Source organism: Myotis nattereri, assembly GCF_964212035.1.
Source record: "Myotis nattereri genome assembly, chromosome: 13".
Classification (NCBI taxonomy): domain Eukaryota; kingdom Metazoa; phylum Chordata; class Mammalia; order Chiroptera; family Vespertilionidae; genus Myotis; species Myotis nattereri.
This window is the reverse complement of record NC_138088.1, coordinates 40,957,841-40,980,239: the sequence shown is the minus strand read 5'-3', so window position 1 is coordinate 40,980,239 and position 22,399 is coordinate 40,957,841. Positions and strand designations below refer to the sequence as shown.

At 54.7% G+C, this 22,399-nt stretch overlaps 1 protein-coding gene across 1 annotated transcript; it reads right to left on the bottom strand.

The window, feature by feature from the left end:
• Positions 1-8,089: 8,089 nt before the first annotated feature.
• Positions 8,090-21,954, bottom strand: GOLGA7B (golgin A7 family member B). The gene is made up of 5 exons (XM_081105278.1): positions 21,500-21,954; positions 14,571-14,696; positions 11,907-12,059; positions 11,723-11,824; positions 8,090-10,030 (listed from the first exon to the last, which is right to left on the bottom strand). The coding sequence occupies exons 1-5, from the start codon at positions 21,509-21,511 to the stop codon at positions 9,917-9,919; spliced, it is 507 nt and encodes a 168-aa protein (XP_080961404.1). The 5' UTR covers positions 21,512-21,954; the 3' UTR covers positions 8,090-9,916.
• Positions 21,955-22,399: the final 445 nt, after the last annotated feature.

Sequence of the window (22,399 nt, the reverse complement as noted above, 5' to 3'; positions counted from 1 at the left end):
CCTCTTTCTTCTAACGCCCCCTCCTCTGAGGCCCTTGGGGGCCCAAACTCTTGCCTTCCCCTTCTAAACACAGACAAATCAGTCTTTCCTTTACCCCCTAGCCCCACTCCTGACATCTTTATTGGCTTATGCTGGATTTGAGTTTATAACAGAAGTATTGAATGCCTTGGGGCTGACAAGTAATGGAATGGGCCCGGGAGGGCCCATGCCGATGCAAGAGCTGAGCCTCTCTGAAGTGGGCAGCCAGGACTCACTCCAGCAGAACCGGAAGGTGGGCCAGCATTGCCAGAACGTCCTTCCCCCCCCCCCCCAAGAAAAACCAAATAATAAAAATAATTCCATTTTCATCCTGCCCAAAAATACTGCTCTTCTCAGGAATGTACCCTGTAAAATGACAACAATAGCTTACATTCAGTGAGCTCAGAGTGTCGGTACCGGTTCCAAACCCTTTACAAGAGTCAACCCGTTTCATCCTCACAACAACCCCCAGAGGCAAGCAAGTGCTCTAATGGTCCCGGTTTTGCAGAGATGCTCAGTGGTTTGCCCGGAGTCACACGACTGGGACAGACAGTGGCAAGGCCCGATCAGGGCAGTCCAGCCCCAGCCTGTGCTCTGACCTCTGCTTCTTCCTTCTCCATGTGGGGTGGCTAACCGGTTAGGCAAAAGCCACCATCTCTCAGGCTGCCCAGGGTCAAGGGATGGGTTGCGAAGGAAGGAAGGAATGGAGCCCCTGGAGGCCCTGGGATCCGAGACGGTCTCCCCACGGTCTCGTTCGAGCTGCAAGAAGAGATGGCAGGGCCCATGTTGAGTTCTCTCACTGGGCCACCTTGGCCAGCCTTCGTGGACACAGGATTGTGAGTCACCCGCAGGGCCTCTGCGAGCATCTACTCGGTTGCCAGCCCTGCTCTGGGGAGGTGCCATTCTGAGGGCCAGGAGTTTGATTATGTGTCACTCTGGCTGCTATGGCCCCCTCCCAGGGTCTGGGCCTCACACCGTACCAGCACCACTGGACTGCAGCCCCCCCAGAGCTGCATGGAGATGGATGGATGAACTTTATTTTCTCAGGGAGCCAGCTGGGTTTTTCCAGCAGATTCCAGGATGATGCTCCCACCCACACTGTCAGCCAGGAGGCAAACCTCCCCAGGGTCAGCCATTGTCCCTCTCCTTCCATGGGGGCCAGACCCCAGCCACATTCTGTCAGGGCTGATGCTACGTCTCCTTGGCAACAGGCACCTCGTGAAAGGAGGGAGAGGGAGGGCGAGGGAGCCTGGGCTGGTTAATTCCACAGATAACGCCAGCCCCTCCTTCCGCGGCTTGTCCTCTTAAGGAACCACTGGCTGAACAGCAAACTGGTCAAAAGGGTCAACCGTCAGAGAAAAATGAGAAGCAAGGAGAGAAAAAGCAACCTTCCCCGGGGAAAGAAGCTAACATTCATGGAACGCCTACCATATGCTAAGAACTTTCCATATGTATCTCCATTAATCCTCACATCCATCCTAGGAGAGACATGTTATTAGTCTATGTTATTACCAAAGAAAATAAGGATCAGAAACAAATATGTTGCAAAGGTCGCATGACTAAGTGGCAAAAGCTATGATTAGAGCCCACAACTGTCTGGCTCCAAAGCCTGTGTTCTTAAGCCTTACGGGCAGCCACCTCCAGGTAACTGACACCGGAGCAAGTTATCTAACCAGCTGTCACTCGGCACGCACTGGCTGGCTTGGGACATACTTCTGTGAGCAGCATGGGCAACGATTCCTGACAGGCACTGACCAGCACAATAAGTATAAGGTGTATCAGAAGGAGATAAGTGCTATTGGGGGTCAGGGAGAGCAGCGTTAAGGCAAGTTGGGAGTGATGGGATAGAGGCCCGAATGCCATTTTAAATAGGGTGGGTCAGGGCGCTGAGAAGGAGGCCTTTGAGCAAAGACTTCAAGTGGGTGAGCTGTCCTTGAAACTGTTTTCTCATCTGTAAAATGAGGGTAACACCCACCTCGCAGTTACTGTGTGTGCTCAGCTCAGTTCTCAGGCCGAGCCATTCCCAGGGAGAACAGCCATAAAACAAGGTACACTGAGCAGGGAGGGCGTGGCATCGACGGCTGATGGAGCAGGAGTCACTGCAGGGACCCAGTCACGTGCCCTGGAGACACAGCCCTGGGCCATCCCTAAATCCAGAGGCACCTGAAAAGTCTTCTACTCCTGCTCCATCCTTTTCAGATGAGGAAACTGAACCCCCAAAAGGAGTAGTGACTTCTTGAGGACACAGCCTCGCTGGGAATCTGACTCCTTCCTGCCCCGGGCACCTCCTGGCCCGCCGTCCAGAAAGCTCAGTGTCTCCCAAGCACAATGGTGTCACAGCCTCAGGTGCATGGGGGCAGCGCCTGTTCTTCCCCTTGTGCTGACCCAGAATCAGAGTCAGGGTCCGTGCCCATCACGTGGCCAGAGGAACCATGCCTGGGCCGCGGAGCACAGCCAGAAACCCTACCCCCTCCCTCCCTCTCTCCTTCCCCCTCCCCCATCCTTAAAATTATCTCTTCCCACTCTGGCCAGTGTGTTGGTTGAGTGTCATCCCATGCACCAAAAGGTCGCCGGTTCAATTCCCAGTCAGGGCACATGCCCAGGTTGCAGGCAACCAATTGAGGCTTCTCTCTCTCCCTCTCTCTCCAAAATCAAATTTTTTAAAAAAGTTATTTCTTCCCTCGAGACTCTGGGATCAGACGGACTCAGCTTTAATCCCAGACACGCTGCCCACGCACTCTGTAAGGGACTCCGCATAAGCTGTGTCACTTCTTTCATCCTCAGTTTCTTTCCCCAAAAGCAGAGCCCTGACAACCTCACAGAGCTGTTGTGAGGTAACCATGTCAGGTGCTCAGTGCAGCGCCTGGGTTGATAAAATGCAGGAAATGTTGTAAACTCTGTTCCAGGCCCTTTAACCTCCTGGTTCTGCTTCCAGCAGCGCCTGCTTTGACAAGAACCCGTAAGTCACTAACTGGGGCGATGCTGGACCGATAAGAATCCTTCCCGACAAGACACATCTATCACTCAGAGTTACAAATGTGGGGTTCGCTTGGGGGCCGGGTTACACAGCATCTTCCCTGTGGAGAGCTCCGGCGGCCCTGTCTTTGGATCTGCGCTGGGGAGCACCGGGCCCGTCAGTACCCATCCATTCACTGCCGCTCCAGGGCCTGCGAGCATCCATCTCATGCCAAGCAGCCCTCACAATCACCTCTGACCCATCAGTCATCTTCTGTATCCATCCACTTATCCACCCATCTATCCATCCATCCATCCGTCTGCCTGTCCGTACATCCGCTTATGGTACGTCACTCTCTAGGACTCCAGGCCCAGACTTTCCAGGCAAAACACTCACCCCACCAGGATGTACCCACCTCAGAATCATGGTGTTCAGGGAGCGCGGGCAGGGGCTGAGTGGGTGGGACACGTCCTCCCTGCCCTCCCAGGACAGGTGGGATCATGAGCAGAGCCGCCAGGTCACAGCCACAGCAACGGCACTGAAAGCAGCTTCCGGCACAGGGGCCGGCCCAGGTCGCTGCGGCTACCCTTTCACTGAGGTATTTGGTGACCACCTGCCGTTGAATTGGATCACTCAGTGACCACTCACCTGTCTGCACCTGCTAAGCTGTTCTCGGCGGCACAGGGATTGCCCCCAGAGCCTGAGGATCACACACCTGAACATGCTTGTCTCTTCCTGCCAGCCCGTGATGGGCCGCCTCTCCCACCCCCTGCCGAGGGCGAGGCGCTGTGACAGGCACGGGCACAGGGCGAGGGCGCTGGTGGAAATGAGTAAGACTGGCTCCCGACCTCCAAGAGGTTACTGGGGAGCTGGGCGCAGAGAGGAGGCCGTCACACACACACCGTCTTGTAGGCGGCGCCACACCTCCCTGCAGGGCCTCGCTCAGCACTGCTCTCAGGTGGTAACTGGCCCCCGATCACTTGGCCATTACAGAAATCGATAACCTGAATTACTCCAAAAAACGAGCCCCATCGTGGCCCTGCAGAGCTAATTTTTCTGTGTCGGCATTTGCCCACATGCTTCCCTTTGGGTGTGAAATCTGTCCGTAGGAGTCAGTCCGGGCAGAGCACAGTCTTTGACCGTGACACTGGACGAAGGAGAGCAGATCCGGGTCAGACACTTAGGTCCAAGTCTTTTGCTCGTCGCTCTGGGTGCTGGTCAAGCTACCTAACCACCTGGAGCACCAGCGTCCTCATCTATAGAATAAGGACCAGAGCGTAACCACCCAGCAGAGTGTTAGAGAATTAAGTGGAATACTAATGTGCGCAAATATTCCTGGCACATATTAGGGCATCAGCGAACCCTTGGATAAATGCCTGTTTATTCTGTGGAAGGATCCGAAACCTGGCTATAAATCTATACGATGAGGCCGCTGCATAATGAGGGCCTAGTGTAACTTCGGCAATAACAATAATCTCTGACGCTGCAGAAACACACTCCCATTTGTGAAGATGCATTGGCATAACGCTCTCATTTTACAAATGGCAAAGCCGAGACCCGGGATAGTTATGTGAAGTCCTGGGGGTCCGCGATCGGTGCAGCCCCCTGACCGCCTTCGGGCTCGCCCACCTCCTCCGTCATCCCTGACTCGAAAGCGCAAGCCCCAGCACTGCTCCAGGACGCTGCCCGCCAGGCTCAGCCACCCAGCAGGTGCTGAAGAAACAGGCCCTCGTCTGGCCCCTCAGAGGAAGAGCTGCGAGCTCGGCACAGTCTGCCCTGGGCGCTGCCAAGGGAACAGATCCTCCCGCAGTCGCCTGAGCAGGGTCCTGTGGGAACCTCAGAAGGCCGGACCCTGAGGGGAAGGGAAGAATCTGACACCAGGCACATTCGCAGCCGCGCCTCACCCACCGCTCAAAACCAGTTGTGTCCAGCCTTTTGCTGGGATGGGGGTGGGAGGTTACATACCCCTGATGATCTCCTGAAAGCTGTGGATTCTGTTCCCCAGATAAGGCTGCATCGTTTTGCACACAAGCGCAGAAGAGGAGGGTCACGGTGAAGAGCTCCTGGCATAAGCCTGCGCTGTGTTAAGATTTTCTTAAACACTAACGGCCTTCTCTCTTAGACATCCCACCCCTCATCATACCAAATATTTTCATATCTATCCACAGCCACTCGCGTGAACACACACACATACACGAGTCTATTGAATTGTAGCTGACTGGCACCATGTTGTCTTCTGTAGATATGTAATAAAACACTTTCAATTTTGTGCTTGCTTTTTCTGTTTTGGAGCCAATGAACGTTTTCAGTTAATGACATTGAAATGTATCAGACGTTTAGAAAAAGACACAGATCCTAAATGAACAGCTCAATGGATTCTCACGAGCACGCGGTACAGCACCCAGAAGCCCACCAGGCCCCCTCCCCCCTACCCCCAGGGCAGCCGCTATCCTGATTTCTAACACCGTAGATTGGTTTCGCCTGTGTTCTAATTCTTTATGAGTGGGATTGCAGAGTTCACACTCATTTTGAGTCTGGCCGCTTCCATGGACCCCACATTCAGGTGTCAGGCATTGTCAGAGGCCTGTGAACAGCTCCTGGGCTCCGGGTACTGCTCAAACCAGGCGCTCTCGACCTTGCCTTTATTTTTTTTTAAATAATTTTTTGTTTTTCCATTACACTTGGCATACCATATTATATTCCTTCCAGGTGTATAACCCAGTGGTGGGACATTATATAACTTACTAAGTGATCACCCCAATGCCCGTAGTACCCATCTGGGCCCAGAACCTCCAGGGGAGCTTTGAAAAACTGGCATTACCCAGGCTGCACCCACACAACAATGAATCGGGGGGAAGGCCTGGCATCGGCAGTTTTTCTTGCTCCTCGGATGACACCAGTTGCAGCCGAGCATGAGCAGCACTGGTCTAAGCAGTTCTGTGAAGCATTCGTACCCCTGTGTGCACCTGGGGAAACCGGGGCCCCAGGAGTCGCCACCGCATGCAAGAGTCACGGAGCCAGATCCCGTTCAGATCTGACTCGAGTGCTTGGCCTTCGTCCTCGGTGAGCAGTAGAGCCAAAACCCGGCGGGGGTGCCTCCTGCAGAGACCGCTGCAGCTGTGGCGAAGGGAGGTGGGGGTTCCCAACTACACACAGGAGAAAGGCAGCACCCCAGGGCTGGCTGTGGGAGACTCACCTCATGGCGTCCAGACTCCACCTTTGCCCGGAACCTCTGGAAGCCACAGTAAAGTCTTTGCAGGTGGGACAAGCTGCTGGTTGGGGGTCCTGGGGAAGTTACCCACAGCTGAGTACTAGCTCTGGCCCGGCCTATTTCCGGGCGCCGTGCACCATTCCTCCACTTGGGGGCACCACAAGCTTCTGTAAACTGATTTTTTTCAACACACCCCCTTCCGCCTTTGGCCAAAGGAAGTCAGAAAGTGGAGTCGGGATAATGAGGGGGAAGCAGCAGCCCAGAAGGCGGGGAGGCGGGGCGGGGGAGGTTCTGCTCCTGGGGCCTGATGAAGCCTGTCTCTGGCTGACGAGGAGGATGCAGGCACAAGGCTGCAACCGGACCCAGGAGAGAGGCCACTCCCCCATAACTAAGCCAGCAGAGGGAAAGCCGGGCTGAAAGCAAGCACGCCAGGTATGGTGGCTCCAGCCACTGCCCTTCACCAGGCTGCCCCTGTAGGGGGTCCATGAGGAGTGCAGTCCACCCACACTCCTGGCTTGGAGGTACCAGACCTACCTCAGAGTCCAGGCACAGCTCCAAGCCCTTCCCTGGGAACCTGGGAAACCCTAACCTTAGGATGGCTGAGGACCTCAAGCTACAGGGGGGGGGGGGGGGGGACGGCATCTCTGAAGCTGGATCTACCATCCTCCCCACAGTCTGGAACCAGACTGTCTAGATTCAGTGCCAAGCACTTCCTAGCTGTGTAGCTTTGGGCAAGTTACTTAACTTCTTTGAGCCTCAGTCTCCTCATCTGTAAGATGGGAATAATAGTCCGCAACATAGAGGGTTGTTGTGAGGATTGAACGATGAATTATGTAGAGTCTTAGCCTAGTGCCTAGCACACAGTAAGTGCTAAATAAACGTTAGCTACTATTATTTTATTATTACTAACAATATAAAGAATGTGGTTGCAAACAGGACGGACACAATGAACCTGGAGGAACAGCCTCCATCGTAACAATCTCCACACCCCCCAGGTTTGAGCAGAGGCCGAGAGTCCAGCTTGCCCATGGCTCAGGCAAAGGCCCAGCTGCCCCTCAGAAACAGTAGGTATGAGCTTCAAAGCCACCCAGAGTGTTGTCCAGCACAACCCTGAGGGAACCCCTCCCCAGACCTCTACCCAGAGGCCGGAGCTGTTGTTCCCAACGCTGGGTGAGATCCTCTCTTGGCCCAAGCACTTGCGTGTGTGACCCTGCCTCCCTGCATCCTCAGGCAACTTCCACCTGGGTGCCATCCCCTCGGTGTGAGAGCGAGCACTGGCTCAGGAGACCTCGGCTCTAAACTTGGCATTATCATCATCAACCAGCTGTGTGACCTGGAGCCACTCACTCACCCTCTCTGGGCCTCTATTCTACCTCATTTAGATGATCTTGAAATCCCCTCCCAGCTTTAGCATATGGTTTTAGCAAAGTGTGTGGCACACAGTAGGTGTTCAATAAGTGTTATTTTATGAAATCCAAGACACAACTCTGCTAGGTTTCAACACCCACATACTTTTTTAGTCTTTAGAACTAAACGATGTGCGATCCAACACCTGACGGCCCAACCCAAGGTAAGAGCTCAAGAAATGGGTATCTATTGAGTTAATTCACTACTTACGTTTGACCTGGCTTTCCGTCTAACCTGTTCCCCCGCCTAAGACCGCAGTGCCCCATATAAGCTGCAGATTAGAGGGTCTGGAATGCGGCCTCCCCACTAGACCACAGGTTTAAGATGACAGGGTCCGTCCTGCAGCGCCAGGCCACATTCAGCCCGCATGCTCGGTGTGAGGTGGGTGGGCAGCCTCCCCTCCCCTCCCCTCCCCTCCACTCCCCTCCCCTCCCCTCCCTGCGATCCTGGGGCAGAGAACTGTCCTCCCTCACAACAAGGAGAAGCAGCACAGAGCCTCAAGCTCAGCAAGTCCTTTTATTGGAAAAAGAAATAACAAAAGGCCACCGCACCACCTGTGCCCAGCCATCCCACGGGAGAGGCACAGGTGAGACACAGGCCCAGTCACACAGTGGGCCAGGGTGGGCTCAGGCCGGGGTCAGGGGTCAGGGGGCTGTGGAGGAGTCCCCTGGACTGCAGCTCTCTCAGGCGACTCCTGGATCAGAACCCACTTGGGCTCGGGAGCTGGGACACCCTCTCTAGCTCTCTGGGTGGGCATCTGCTTCCCACATGCTGCTCCTGTGTCCGAAGACAATCAGGCCCCTCTCCAGGCTCAGAAAGCTGCCTGCGGTGGCTGGTCTCTCCATCGCCTCCTAGCACCTCCTGCCACTGAGGCAGGCAGCCTCCAACGTGCACCCTCAGGGCACCCGGACGGGGCAGCTCCTTCCCACGGACACCCTGAGCCTGGGCAGCAGGGACGTACGGTCTGGATGTTCCTCTTTCCTTTCAAGAAAGAGGTTTGCCTTTTTCCCTGCGGGTTGCCGGCTCCCTTGAATGTCTGAGAAGCCTCACTTAGTCTTAGAGAATCCCAAAGCGGGGGCGGGCTGAGTATGAGCGTCTGTGGCCCTGCTGCCTTGTCATGGGGGCTGGGACAGGGGTACGAAGGCCTCAGGTGGGCTCTGCTCTCCTAGAACCCCAACTTCTCCTCTGCTAGAAGGTACACAGTAGAGTCAGAAGGTGAGGAGAACCTTTCAGGTAGGGAAAAGGCCAGGAAGAAGAGCCAAGCTAGCAGCCACGGGGCACGGGGCAGAGGCAGGGGCAGGGGGCTTGAGGACATGTATTTACAGGGGGCAGGTTGAGCCCACGCAGAGAAGCAGCCACAGCCATCGCGCTGGAAGGTCAGGATGCAGAAAGGGGCGGTCATCGTCCTGGCAGCCAGGGGAAACGTACAGTGCACTCACACACACGTGCACTCACATGCAGTCACACACCTACACACACGTGCACCCACGCACATAGTGTACTCACATTCATCCTACATGCGCCCCCACTCATGCTCACATACATTCGGGCTCTGACCTCGGGAAGTTGGCTTCGGTTCTGGAGGGTCGAGCCCCCAAGGCTGCATCTCTCCATGGAGCCTTTCTCCAGACCCCACATCACCCCCCAGAGCCCGAGGCTGTGTCCCAGGCCCGACACCTGGTTGCCTACAGTCTCGGGAGTTGGGTGCTTCTTGGCAAGGCCATGGTGGCCTCAGGCTTTGGGTGGAGGGCAGGGAGCCACAGGTCTGAAGGAGTTCAGGAGGGGATTGAACAGCTAGCTCTCCACCATGGCGCCCATGGTCTGACCACTCCCATCTCCCCAGACCTCGTTAGGCGGAGGCAGGATCGCAGACAGGCAGAGGCCTGGGGTGGCATCAGGAAGCACAGGCACGGGGAGTCGGCCATGGGGAGCAGGGCCCAAGGGGAGAGTGTCCTGGGGACTGGATGAGAATCATGCGGGATGGGAATTCTCTACGTAACACACCTGGGCCCTCTCGGGGTGTTGAGAGAGCTGCTGCAGAAGAAATGGGTTGTTCAGATTGTGTTGTCCCCACCCCAGGTGACCCAGACCAGCCTTATGGGGAGGAGCCAGGTCAGGAAGGGGACCGTCCTTCCCCGGGGGCCATGGCAGGGTGCGCGGATGATGGCCCGCAGCAAACACTGGCCAGTCACCCTCCCGCCCACCCTGGGGAACAGGTGGGCCCACAGAACGACTCAGAAACGGGTGCTCTGGTAGCGCAGCCGCCGCAGGTCTGCAAGGCCCTCGGTCCGGCCATATACCTCCCGGCAGGGAGTCTCGGCCAGTCACCGGGACCCCGCCCCACCGCCCCCGCCACTGCTGCTGCCACTGGCGCTGCTGCTGCTGCCACTGCTGGAGCTGCCACTGCTGCACCGGTCCTCATAGATGGAGACCTCGATCTGGGGCAGCGTTAAGGAGGGCTGCCAGCTGCCCGCAGGGAGACAGGAACCTTTGATGGAGGCCAGCTGGGGAGCAGGAGGCACAGCTGGTCCTGCCTCCTAGACAGTAAGAACCTGAGAGGAGGGAGCCCCACTGCACACTCAGCTCCATTATGGAGACGTGCAGGGCCAGGCACTGTGAGGGTGCACAGAAGGATCAGGAGCTCACTTTCTAGTGTCTAATTACTGAATCCCAGGACAGCCCGTGCTGGAGATGTGGTGGTGTTATACAGGATGTGCGAGGTCTTTGGTGTCCTGAGTTCAAATTCCACCTCTCTCACTCTAAACCAGTCACTTGTTGCCTGTCCGTTTGCGTATCTGTAAAATGGGTATAATAATAGAATCCTGGGGTTGTTGTGAGGCTTAAATGAAGTAAAATGCACATAGTACAGGCTCAGTCATAACAAGCGCCTCTCGCTGGGCTTTGTAAACGTGAGGCTCTGGAATTTGCGTTTTCTTTACTCTTTCAATTTTCTATTGAAATTTATTTTTTAACCATTCTCTTCTTGCTGCTGCTGACCAGGGAGGGAAGTGTGCACACTTGACCAGGTGGAGTGAGCAGGCCTAAAACCCACCCCTCGGCCAGCCACCACCAAGGCCTCGTTTTCCTCATCTGTGAAAGGGGGACAACAGGACCTCCCATGTAGGATTAAGGAGGTTTATATGATACTAGTGACCCCGTGCACGGATTTGTGCACATTGAAAGGAAATTAATTAGAAGGTGACTGGTGGGGCAGGACTGGATGAGATGTGCTGGACACACTCTGGAGCCAACCTTCCGTGGTCCCTCCCCAACGTCTGCAAAGTGAGCACGGTCCCTCCGGCAGGGGGGCGTCCCTCAGCCTGGCCTGCAGGGATCGGGCCAAAACCAGCTCTCCAACATCCCCCGAGGGGTCCTGGAGTGTGAGAGGGCACTCTGCAAAGTTGCTGTTGTACAGTGTGGAACTCAAATGCAAGTGTGCAGTAAACCAGATTCGGGGCAACAACATACCCCATGGCCAAAGGTGGACAACATGTGCCAGGCCCTGTGAGGAATTAGGCTCCCTCCTCTCTGGTTTCGGGGTGTGTCACCCTGAGAACCGCCACTGCCAAGTCACTGCAGCTCGTCAGCTCCTGAGTTGAGCGTCTGCCCCCTGATGGTCAGTGTGCATCATAGCGACCAGTCAGACAGGCGGAGGGACACTTAGCATATTAGCCTTTTATATAGACAGATTGTAAACATGTGAATGTAGTTGGAGATTTGCATATTCCCTGAGGGGCAGTACAGCCTTGCAGTTAAGAGTGGGCCTGGGCTCAAAGCCATGAGTCAGTGACTTAACTTCAGTGTGCTCATCGATAAAGGGACATAAGTTACCCGCATTATAGGGGTGTTGTGGGTGTTGTGGACCCATAGTTTCAAAGCACTGACTATGCTATCTGGCATGTGCTAAGCACTGAGTAAATGCAGCTCAACAAATAAAAGCAAACCCTGACATTCACAAACACCAATAACTTATGGTGAAGGGAGAGGGTTGGTGACCAGACATGTGAGGCACCCTAAAAACCTTGGGTGGTCCCATTTCCTGGCAGCCTCACCACAGACCCCACTGGTTGGCAGCTCTGTGCTCCACACACACACACACACACACACACTCAGAACAGATGGAAGGATACAACCCTCATCCCACGCTCAACGGGGTCCGTGAGCAGGAGGCCTCGAGGGGCAAAGATCTTCTCATTCTGCTCTTGGATGTAGCGTGTGATCTTCTTGAGAACCTGCAAGGAGAGGGGCCGATTGAGGATGAGGTGCGGCAGGGAGCCCTGGGAAGGGGGTGCAGGGTGGCCAGGGAGGGAGCACCTTCTCGTAGTGGGTCTCCATGCAGAGGAAGATGAAGTAGGCCGTGGCGCAGGCCAGGCAGCCCTCCAGGTAGGAGCTGCCCCCAATCTTCTCCGCTTCTGCGTAGAAGCCGTTGAGGGTCTTCACAGTCTCCTCAAAGAGCTGCCGCTCAATCTGGAGGGAGAGAAGGTCAGAGAGAGAGGCTCAGAGATCCAGACCAAGTCAGCCTCCCTGGGGTGTGAACAGTCACCGGCTGAGGTGGGGGGAGTGGTAGGACCACACCAGGGGTGGGGGCAGCACACAGGCAAGACCAAGAGGCTGCAGGCGCCAGTGGAGCAGAAAGAGCACTGGACTGGAAGTCAGGAGAGCTGGGGTTCAGACCTGGCCATCAACTAGCTATGTGACCTTGGACTAATGATCTAACTACTCTAGCCTCCGTTTCCACATCTATAAAATGGGAATGAAAATGCTACTTGGGCCCTAGCTGGTTTGGCTCAATGGATAGAGTGTCGGTGTGCAGACTGAAGGGTCCCAGGTTCAATTCCGATTAAGGGCACATGCCCGGGTTGTGGACTCGATCCTCATTGATGTTTCTATCTCTCTCTCCCTCTCCCTTCCTCTCTGAAGTCAATATAAATAAATAAATAAATAAATAAATAAATAAATAAATAAATAAATTTAAAACAAATAAAGATTTTTTTAAAAAAATCCTACTTGGCTTCCCTTGGAAACAGGAAACTCCTACAGTATCCTAATGTGAATGCATTAGACAAGAATCCCAGTGACTGTGTCACCCCCACCCCTGTTTTGATGGCTGAGAGAGAGCTCAAGGCCTAATTGGTAGGGGCTCCCCATGTTTCGAAGGGACTTCAATGTCATGAGAGTCATTGGGTGAAACCTCAGAAGTGTCTTTCCAGGAAGGGGCACTTCCTTCTAGACAAGAGTTCACGCAGAACACGACAGTCCTGTGTGTTCAGACCACTGGGAGCTGTCCCACCTGCAGCCGTAATCATCACAGCTAATATTTACTCGGCACTGTCTCCATGCCAGGCTTTTAAATGTATTCTTTCCTGTGACCCTCATCCTTCCCTCAGAGAAGCAGGACTATCATCCACTTCCACAAGGGAGGACTGATGGGCGCTCCAGCCTCCTAACTGGTTTCCTTGCCCCCAGCCCAGCCAGTGCAGCTCTGATCAAGAGCTCCCCAAGCCGTCCATCTATTTCCAGGCAGGATCCAGGAGGCCCTCCAGTGCCTGGCCCTGGGTCCCATTGAGCCCATCTCCTACTCTGCTCCTCACTCCGGCCCCACGCCAGCCACACTGACCACCATGCTGCCGTGTCCTGAACACTCTGCTGCAAACTGTCCTGCCAGACACCCCACTGTCCCCTGCCCCCCCTCCCTTACTTCCCTCAGGTCTCACCTTGTCCAACAGGCCACCCCCCACGATGCCCTGCCTCTAGCTCTCTCTATCCATCTTGCCCCCCCCCCTTTATTTTTCTAGTATTTATGATCACCTGAGCTACTATATATTTACTTGTGTGTTTTTATTTTTGTACCCTCTGGTAGAAAATAAACTCCATCCGTTTGCTCCTACATCCCCAGTGCCTGTTGCATAGTGGATGCTCCATAAATACTTGCTGAACGCTGAGTGGACTTGTCCAAGGTTACACAGCTCTGACCCGAGTCTAGCTCCTCCCTGGGCCACCTTACACTGGACACCTGGGTTGGGAGGTCATGCTCCAAACCCAGCAGGTATCCAGGTGTCTGTCACCCCATTTTTATACTCTACAGAGCACCCTGTTCCCCACTCACCCCCACAGGGCTAGAACTGCTCATCACACAGGTTAGGAACCTCCCACAAATAGAAGCTTTGGGGTTCCCAGCCACTGTCCCTACACAGACCTGGAGTGAACACAGATAAAATTCTGTCCATCTGGCCCCTGACCTAAGCCTTACTGCTCTACCCCAGGGTCACCCCACCCCAAAGAACAGGCATGCTAAGATAAGGGGACCCACATGGCTCCCCAAAAGCTGGTTAGGGGGTCAGATCAGCAAAAGCCAGGCCTGTCTCACCTTCTCAAACCCACTTAGATCTGCCTGGCTGCTGGATGAAAGGGTCAGGGTCTGCCCTCTGACCTCCCCCAAACCCAGGCCAGTTCTAAGCAGCCTGGGGTGGAGGCTACACACACCCCCAGAACCAGGAGCAAAACTCCGCTGAAAGAGCTGACGCCTGCAGGGAGCTGAGTCTGCAGGGAGGGCTGTGGGAACAGCCCGGGTCTGGGGTCTTTGAGGGCTCCCCAGAAAATGCTAATGTGGGTGAGAAATGCTGCTAAAAAGTGGAGGTTCCTGAACCCAGTCCAAAAACGGGGCCGGCCTCTCTGATAACACCTAATACCATCCACCAGGACTTGGAAATTTACATTTAACAAGCTCTCCCGGTGGTTCTCGTGCTACTGAAACTTGAGAGCTGCCAGACTAGAAACTGAGGTTTCTTCCGTGCTGACTTTCAGCGAAGCGACAGCGAGGCCATGATAAGAACGTCTTTTGTTTTTAATTCTTCCACGTGAAGTGGCGGAATAAGTATGTGTCATATATCCTGGGCGGGGGGTGGGGGAAATACACTTGAATAAGCCCCTCAGTTCCATCCTGGCCTGTGTTCCCAGCTTAGAAATAGACATCCTTACCCGGCCGTCCAGCTCTGGGGGGAACTTGGTCTGGAACTGACAGATGGTGCCGTCGCTGTAGTCTCTCTGGATGAAGATCTTGGTGGCCAGGGACGCACTCCGCCGCAGCTCCTGCAGATTGTGCACCTGGGCAGATGCAGAGAAGGCGCGAGCAGGGTGACCATCCTTCCCGGTCTGTCCGAGACTGAGGGGGTTTGGGGATGGGGTTTTCAGCGCTAAATTCAGGGACCTTTCTGGGAAACTAGGACAAGTTGGCCCCTACATGTGTTCCAGGAAGGTCACGGGGAAGCAGGACTGTAGAGTTCACCCCAGGAGATGCCCTGAGCAATCCCAGGGAAATCTAGAAAAAGCCTGAAGCAGAGCCAACACTGAGCCAAAATGAGAGGTTCTGGAACCATCAACAGAGCCAGAAACAAATTTTAACAAGAGGAAAAGACTTCCTGGTGGCTGGCCCGAACCCCTCTTCCCTCCCCAACCCCCTCCCCCACCTCACCCTACACACACACACACACCTGGTGGGGCCTTCCATACTTTCATTCATTCAGCAAGCATCAAATGATTACAACTTGTCAGGCCTTGGCTTAGGGGACCCAGTACTGAACAAGGCTGAAGTGTCAAATGCTGAGTGGAGCTTACAGCAGGTCTGGGAGAGGGGCGTGTGTGGGGCAGAGAAGTACCTGATGTGCCCTTGAACTCAGGGAGATTCGGGTTCAGGCCAAGTCAAGTTATGACCTGGGTAGGAGAGCACTATGAATGGTTTTCAGGTCCAGCACTTCTCACCATAGGAAAGGGGAGTCCCACAAATGCCCAAGCCCCCAGAGAAAATTGTGGATAAAGTGGGCTAAAGCCAGAAACAGAAGAAATTCCTTGCCCTGGTAGGAAGGAGGGGGGTGACTTCTGTCCCCTGTCCACACCTGCAGACTTGACATCGACACAGACTAGCATCTGTGGGAAGTGGACTCAACTCCACAGAAGAACAGGGCCCCTTTCTTCCACTTCCAGCCTCTCGTCCACGTTCCAGACAAGCAACCCACTGGGTGAAATATGCCAGACATTAGAGCCACGTGGAGACCAAGCCCCAGAGGCAGAGTGAACACCAACCAGTTCATCCCAGGTAATTAAAGTGAATCCATCCAGTCACTCAGCTTCCATTTATTGAGTCCTTACTATTGCCAGGCTCCAGGGATGCTGAGCAGAAGACAGTCTGAGCTACAGGGAGGGAGACGGGTAAATATATAATGAATTCGACTGTGATAAATGCTACAGAGAAGTAACCTCTTACCCAGAAGCAGACTCAGAAAGCCTTCCTGGGATCCTGTTGAGTCATAAAGGAAGGCCCGGAGTTACCAGTGGCAGGGGCAGGGGAGGGGCAGGGGCAGGGGCAGGGGCAGAGGCAGGGACAGGGGCAGGGAAGAGGCAGGGGAGGGGGGAATAATAGGGAGGAAGAGGCAACCCAGACAGAGGGAGAAACTTGTGCAAAGTAATGGAGATAGCAGAGAAGGCGGTCTATGCCAATGAGTAGACTTCACTGGAGGCAGATTTCAGCAAGTATGGAGTTAGTTTGCAAATCAGACAAGAACACTGGGAATAATATAAAGAAGAATTATATTTTTAAAAAATTACTAGAGGGGTTTTGGAGGGGAGGATTTAAGATGGAAAAGAGTTGCTTCAACGCTGGGGAAAGAATAAGTAACGTGAAAAAGATTGCCAATATGGTAGTAGGAGCAGATAATTGGTAGATCAAGGTCCGGAAAGGTACAAATCAGAGACTGACCATTATTCAAGACCTTCCTAAATCCAGGTGAGCCTTGTTCTGCCTAAGAGACATGATCCCAAAGGATTGGAATTGGATTAAATAATGTATAAATACTCCTCTAGTCTTAATAGTTCTAGATTCCTCTAATCAAGGTTTCCATTGAGTAAGTCTCCTTGACATCTACTAGGATCCTATGATGACTTTGAACAATAAAGAATGCTTTGCTTATGTAAATAAGTTACTCATCATTGTGTCTGCTCTAGCTGGTTAAGGTTTTATACTGTTTTATTTTTTAAAGAAAAGGGTGGTGGCCTTTTCCCACCTTCCTAACCCAACTGACATGAGCCAGTCCATCTTGAGGATGGACTTCCCTCCCCTGGAAGGATCATTCTGGAAATTTTGTGAGTGGTGCACAGGAAGTGGGCATGACTGGGGTAGGGGGCCTCTTGGAAGGTTGACTAAAGTGGGTCCAATTCCAGAAAAATGTGGTGAAAATGGAAAGAAAAGGAAATGCCAGTGCTTCAGCCATTCTGACATGGACTCAGCCTCCTCCCCTCCAACATCCTCCTCTGTCTGAATTCACACACATGCCCTGTGAGCTACCAGGAAGGCATGTGTCTCCAAGGACTGGCTCGCTGTTGGCCACAGCCACCTCTTCTTCCTCCTAGGTGCACAGCCAGATTAAGTCCCAGCCTCCCTGGCAGTTAGTTAGGTGTGGCCATGGGACTGAATGAAATGTGAGTGGAAGTGATAAATGTCATTTATAGGCTTGGCTCATAGAGACCAGCCACTCCCCTGCGGTCTTTCCCCTTCCACAGAAACCAAGGGAGGCTAGTGTGGAAATGAAGATGGGGGAACCACAGTTGGAAAGAGCTTGAGTCCCTGAATCGAAGCCTAGAGGAGATCCACCTGCTCGCTGATCAGGAACACGGGTCTCAGTACCCAGTGGGAAATAAGCTCCTACTGTATCACGCCGTTGAGATTTTAGGGTGCTACCTTACGTAATGCAGTCTCATTTTCTCTAGGCTTTTACCCGCAGGTTCTCAAAGTTGCCATAGTGGGAGGGGCCACACCCTTTCCAGCCCTAACCTTGTCCTGAGCTTTAGAACACTGTCCTGGCCTTGGGGGACCGGGATCCCCTTCCCTCCCTGGAGAGTGTTTGTGGGGTCTTGAGGAGCTGCTGGAGGACAGTATCAGATACTCTTTATACGGCAGAGCCTTCGTTTCCAAGATCTACTTAACGCACACACATCACAAACTCGTCTGTAGTTGGTGAAGAGTGGGACTCAAGGCAAGGCGGTGTCTCCTGGCCCTCTCCAGCCCTGGTGGCTCAGTTGTGAGACACCGAAAAGCTCTGATGGAAAGATGGGCCACTGGGCCAGGAGCAGGAAACCAGGTGCTCGTCCTGGCCACACGAATCTAGAAAGTCTTTCCTTCTCCAGGCCTCCATTGCTTCAACTAGAAACTGAAGAGGTTGGAACTAGATGTAATCATTAAGGCCCCTTCCAGCTCTGACATTCTAGATGCCTCATCAGGGATTATGAATGCAAATGTTTGCAGGGACTAAGCGTGTAAGTGGGCCAGGTGGGGACTGTGGCTAATTGGAGAACTCATGTCCTCATGTCTCACAAAAACACCTGATCATTGCCATGTGAAGGTGCGCCTGGGTTGTGATTCTGATTTTTAAAGAAAAGCCATAAATCCAGACACCCTTAACATCAAATAGCATGATTTTTAAATATTTCAAAGAAATGTTTTACATTTATAAGCACTGAGCAGACCGAATAAGGCACACCTGGGAGCCAGCATCATTCCTAGAGCTACCAGTTCAGGACTTCTGAGTAAGGAATCCCATGGCAGAGGGCCCTTGGGCCAGAGCAAGAGCCAGGTATCCAGCCACTTGCCAGCTTTCAGGAGGCGGGCAAGGGTTTTTAGCCAAGATCCTGATGCTCGGAAACCCCACAAGAGGGTCCCAGAACATGCACACACCTCTCCCGGGGGTTACAGCTTCTGTGTCTCCCCTGGGCGGTCCCCTGGACACTGACCCAGAGACCTGGGCTTCTCATCCACTTCTTATCTTCCTCAACCCTCCCCTGTCTCCCATCACTGTCCCCAATAGAGTCAACCTGGTGCAGGTGGGAAGGAGCAAGCACTGAGTACAGATAAGCACTCCCCGGCCTGGTCTGCCCTGGACACACCGGAGGCCCCTTCTGGCCCACAGCTCTATCCTCACTGAAAACAGCCAATTCTGAGGATGCTTTTGAGGCTCAACTCCGGAATCAGGAAATGCAGCGGATGAGCCAACAGCATGCTCCCTGGCCAGGCTGTGGGGGAGTGAGGACCGTGAGTCACAGGCAGCCAAGCGGGGCCTCAGGATGGAAACCTGGGCACAAGGCCTTCCTGCTTCTCAGACGACAGCAGAGCCCAAGCCCAGCCCATTGCCTGCTGGTCGTTAATTCCATGCCTCGAAGATCAAACCTTGGGTTGTGCTACTTGGACGCATTTTAAAGTCTCCCAGGAGCCAAACTCCACCTCTCGGAGAAGCCCCTTTCAGCCAGGCATTCCTAGCTGCCTTGGCCACCTGCTCCCAGTGACACACATTCACAGAGATTTGTCGCTCAGGATATGGGCTCGTTACCGTTTCCAAATGAGGTCAGTGTATCACTCAGGAGGCGTCTCCCTCCTCTGAGTTCCTTACACACACCCCTCCCTTAATGCTGACTCCTAAACAGAAATTAGGGAGCAGAAGGGTCCTGTTTCCATGCCTTCCTTCCAGGGATCCAGGGACAGCCAATCTTGCAAATCTCTCACTTCTCTCTCTCTCTCTCTCTCTCTCTCTCTCTCTCTCTCTCTCTCTTCCCCCCCCCCCTCCTCCCCTCAAAACACCTTCTGCTGGAGCTAAGGACTTCCACTTCAGAATCCTAAGGGAATGGCCACAGGAGGTTGGCATGAGGTTTCCTTCTCCCAACAGGTTTTTCCTGGTAATCTTAACTCACTCCTAACATTAAAAACAGCCCGGGGAGGATGACTCACTCTGCAGCCCAGATAATGCGCACGTCCTGTGCCTTGGCAGGGCTAAGGCTTCCTCCCTCGGTGCTGCCATCAGTCCACCCAAGGCAAAACTGGGCAATGAGCAATGTTTGCCCTCAGCTCCCCCTCCCTTCTGAGCATTCCTCTGTCCCTCTGCCCTCAAGCTGACCCAGCCAGGCCGGTTCCCACACTCCAGCCATTCCTGAACTCCTTTGCACCCATCAAAGCTTCACGTCAAGATCCCCTAAGTGCCCACCTCTCTATTGGGCAACACGGCCGGCTAATTGATACACCTGGATACAGCCAAGAACTCACGGACCACGGAGACAGAAGACTCAAGCTCTAGTCCTGGCCCTGCTAATTTTTAGCCATATTTTCTTGGACAAGCCTCGGCTCTCCAGTTGCATCATCTGTAAAATGAGATAATGATGCCTTCCTTGGCTCCTTCACAGGGACCAGGCAAGCTTCTGAGTCTCCACTGTCTCATCCTGTTAATTGGGGATAATAACACCATTCTTGCCCACTTCACAGGGTTGCTCTCAGACTTGAAGGAAACCACGCATGTGATAGTGCTTTGAACACAGGGAAGTGCTAGATTCAAGAAGTGTGATGGGGAGAATCACACATGCCTAAGAGCAGCCTCTTGGAGACAGTGCCTCGACCTGGAGAGGTGAGCCTGCGGTTTGGAGTCTGGGAACCTTAGGCCTGAGAGGGAGGTGTGCTGGGGCAGGCGGGCCTCTTGGAATCTGTCAGATGGCATCACTGATGCAGCTGTCTTCTCTGCCCACACCCCTGGCCCAGTGGTGCCCACGTGGCTGAGGTTTCCTGCCTGCCTGACACCAGCAGCCTCCGCTGCAGTCTGACAGCCCTGTCTGGAAGGTGACCTGCTCCTTGGCCATTTCTCCTTGTTCTTCCTGCTCTTCCCAGTGTCTTTGGCACTTCTGGAGCACTCTGCATCCCTCCACCCTAGAAAGCAAGCTCCATGGGTCTGCTCAGGGCTCGCCCCTCAGAGGGTCCTGGGGACAAGCTCTCCTAGCTGAGCCTGAGCCTGAGCCTGGCCGGAAACCTGAGTGATGCTGAGCAACTGCACCTGGTTCTGTGGTGGTGACAACAGCAGATTAACAACGACACTTAGTATTGATGTCACGCCGCCCACCAGGGTGCCCGGAGGCACTGCACAGAGCCCTTCCAAAGCTCCTGCTGTCCCCGTGGCTTATGTCCCAGCTGTGTCGGAAATGGGAAAACGCCACAAAAGAAGTTGACAACAGAACCGGGTGTCCTGGGTTCCACTCCAAAAATCCAAAGAAAGAAACATTCAGCTCTACTGCTGACATGCTGTGTGAGTTTCAAGTAGATCCTCCCCTTCTCTATGTGCTACTTAAGTGGGAACATAAAGAGCTCAATTTCCCTGGTGAAATGAGGGGGTAGAGGAGGTAATTCCTGACCTCTTAAGCATTGCACATAGATTCTGACCTCAGCCAACAGGTCCCTTGGTTCAACTTTCAAGTCCCTTAAAAGTAACACACCTATAGGCACACCTTGAGGAAGGCAAGCTCCTCTCATCAGACACATGGGAGAAATGTGGACACCCTGGTGCAGGAAACTCGAGTGTGGAGAAAAAAAAGCAACCAAGGGCAGCTCATTAAAACCAGCCATTTGGGGTTTGGGCTTGGAGATTCCTTGTCTTCCTCTGGCCCCTGAAGGAAAGGCCATCCCTTAGCCAGGTTTGTTGGCTCAGAAGCTGGATGGCTGCACCGCATAGCAACAGCTCCAGCCGCATTCCCTCTCCCGGGCTCATTTCCAACCCTCCAGGGTAGGCAAGCGGCTGCGGGACTTGCAGTCTTAGGGGAAGGGGAAACCCCAGCTGAAGTGCGGGAGCAACCCTGGCGCTAGTGCCAACAAGTGGCCCGCACAGCTGCAGGACTCAAATGGGGCAGATTGACAAGCCAGGGGTGAGATGCGCCCCTCTCTTCCCCTCTGCCACTGCACCATCCGCCCCTTTCGCCCCCACCGACCCTGGAAACCACCTTACCCACCTCACCCCTACCCTCCCACCCCACCCCCGCCTCCTTTCCCGCCCAGTACGCCCCTAGAGGGGATCTGTTCCCGCACAGCCGGGCACTGCCATGTGCTCGCCCCCTACCTCGGTGGCCATGTTCCGGGGGTGCTGACCGCTCAAGCCGACTGAGGGGTTGGGCAAGGAGGCTGTCCGCGGTGCCGTCCGCAGGTGGGCTGGCGGCGGCGAAATGGGGTCCCGGGCGCTGTCCGTGGTGCTGATGCGGGCGCCGGGGTCCCGGGCGCCGGCGGGCAGGTGGCCCCGCGGGCCCCTGGGTCCTGGGTCAGGCCGCTGTGCTGTCCGCGGTGCTGATGCGGGCGAGGCGAGGCGAGGCGAGGCCGCGCCCGAGGCTACTCCTCGCCGGATCGCCGGCTGCCGCCGCTCCTGCAGGCAACGGCTGGGTGTGTGTTTGACAGCGGCGCGGGTGGGAGTGGGGACGGCGGCGGGAGGAGGGGGCAGGCGCCTCCGCCGACCGGGAGGGGGAAGCGGCGGCCCCCAGACTCCGGCGCCCGCCCGCCCGCTGGAGAGGAGTCCCGCCCGCGGCCAGCGGCTCGGCTCCCGCCCCGGCGCGGAGGCTCCGCCTCTCCTGCCCTTCCCCCTAGCAAAGCGCCTGGAGCTCTGCGCTCGCTCCGGCGGCCTCCGGGACCGACAGACACGGAGGAGAGAGCGGCAGGACAGTTCTGGGGCAGGACTCTCCGCTTGCAGAGGCTAAGGGTCGTCCTCGGCTCCCTTCCTCTCCTGCACCCTTTCCCCTCCAGCCCTCCCCACCGTGGCCCAGGCTGCCTGTTCTGTATATTTTTCTTCTTCCTTTCCGGTTCCTTCTCTGTGCCCCCTCCCTCTTCCCCCGTTCTCTCCTTTCACCGCCTTGGAACCTATTAGCTAGAGGAGGATATGCAGACCGCAGAGAATCATTTTTCTTTAAATACGTTCCCGAGTTTCCTCCCCTGATACCCTGGCCCCTTTTTTCAGGGAGCTCCAGCATGGAAG

What these genes read in the sequence shown, in the direction of transcription:
- GOLGA7B (XM_081105278.1), bottom strand. An exon ending in TGGAGACCCACTACGAGAAG is followed by an intron (nt 11,825 to 11,906) that starts GTGCTCCCTCCC and finishes CTCTCCTTGCAG; the next exon opens with GTTCTCAAGAAGATCACACG. An exon ending in TTGAGCGTGGGATGAGGGTT is followed by an intron (nt 10,031 to 11,722) that starts GTATCCTTCCAT and finishes ACGCTGCCCCAG; the next exon opens with ATCGAGGTCTCCATCTATGA.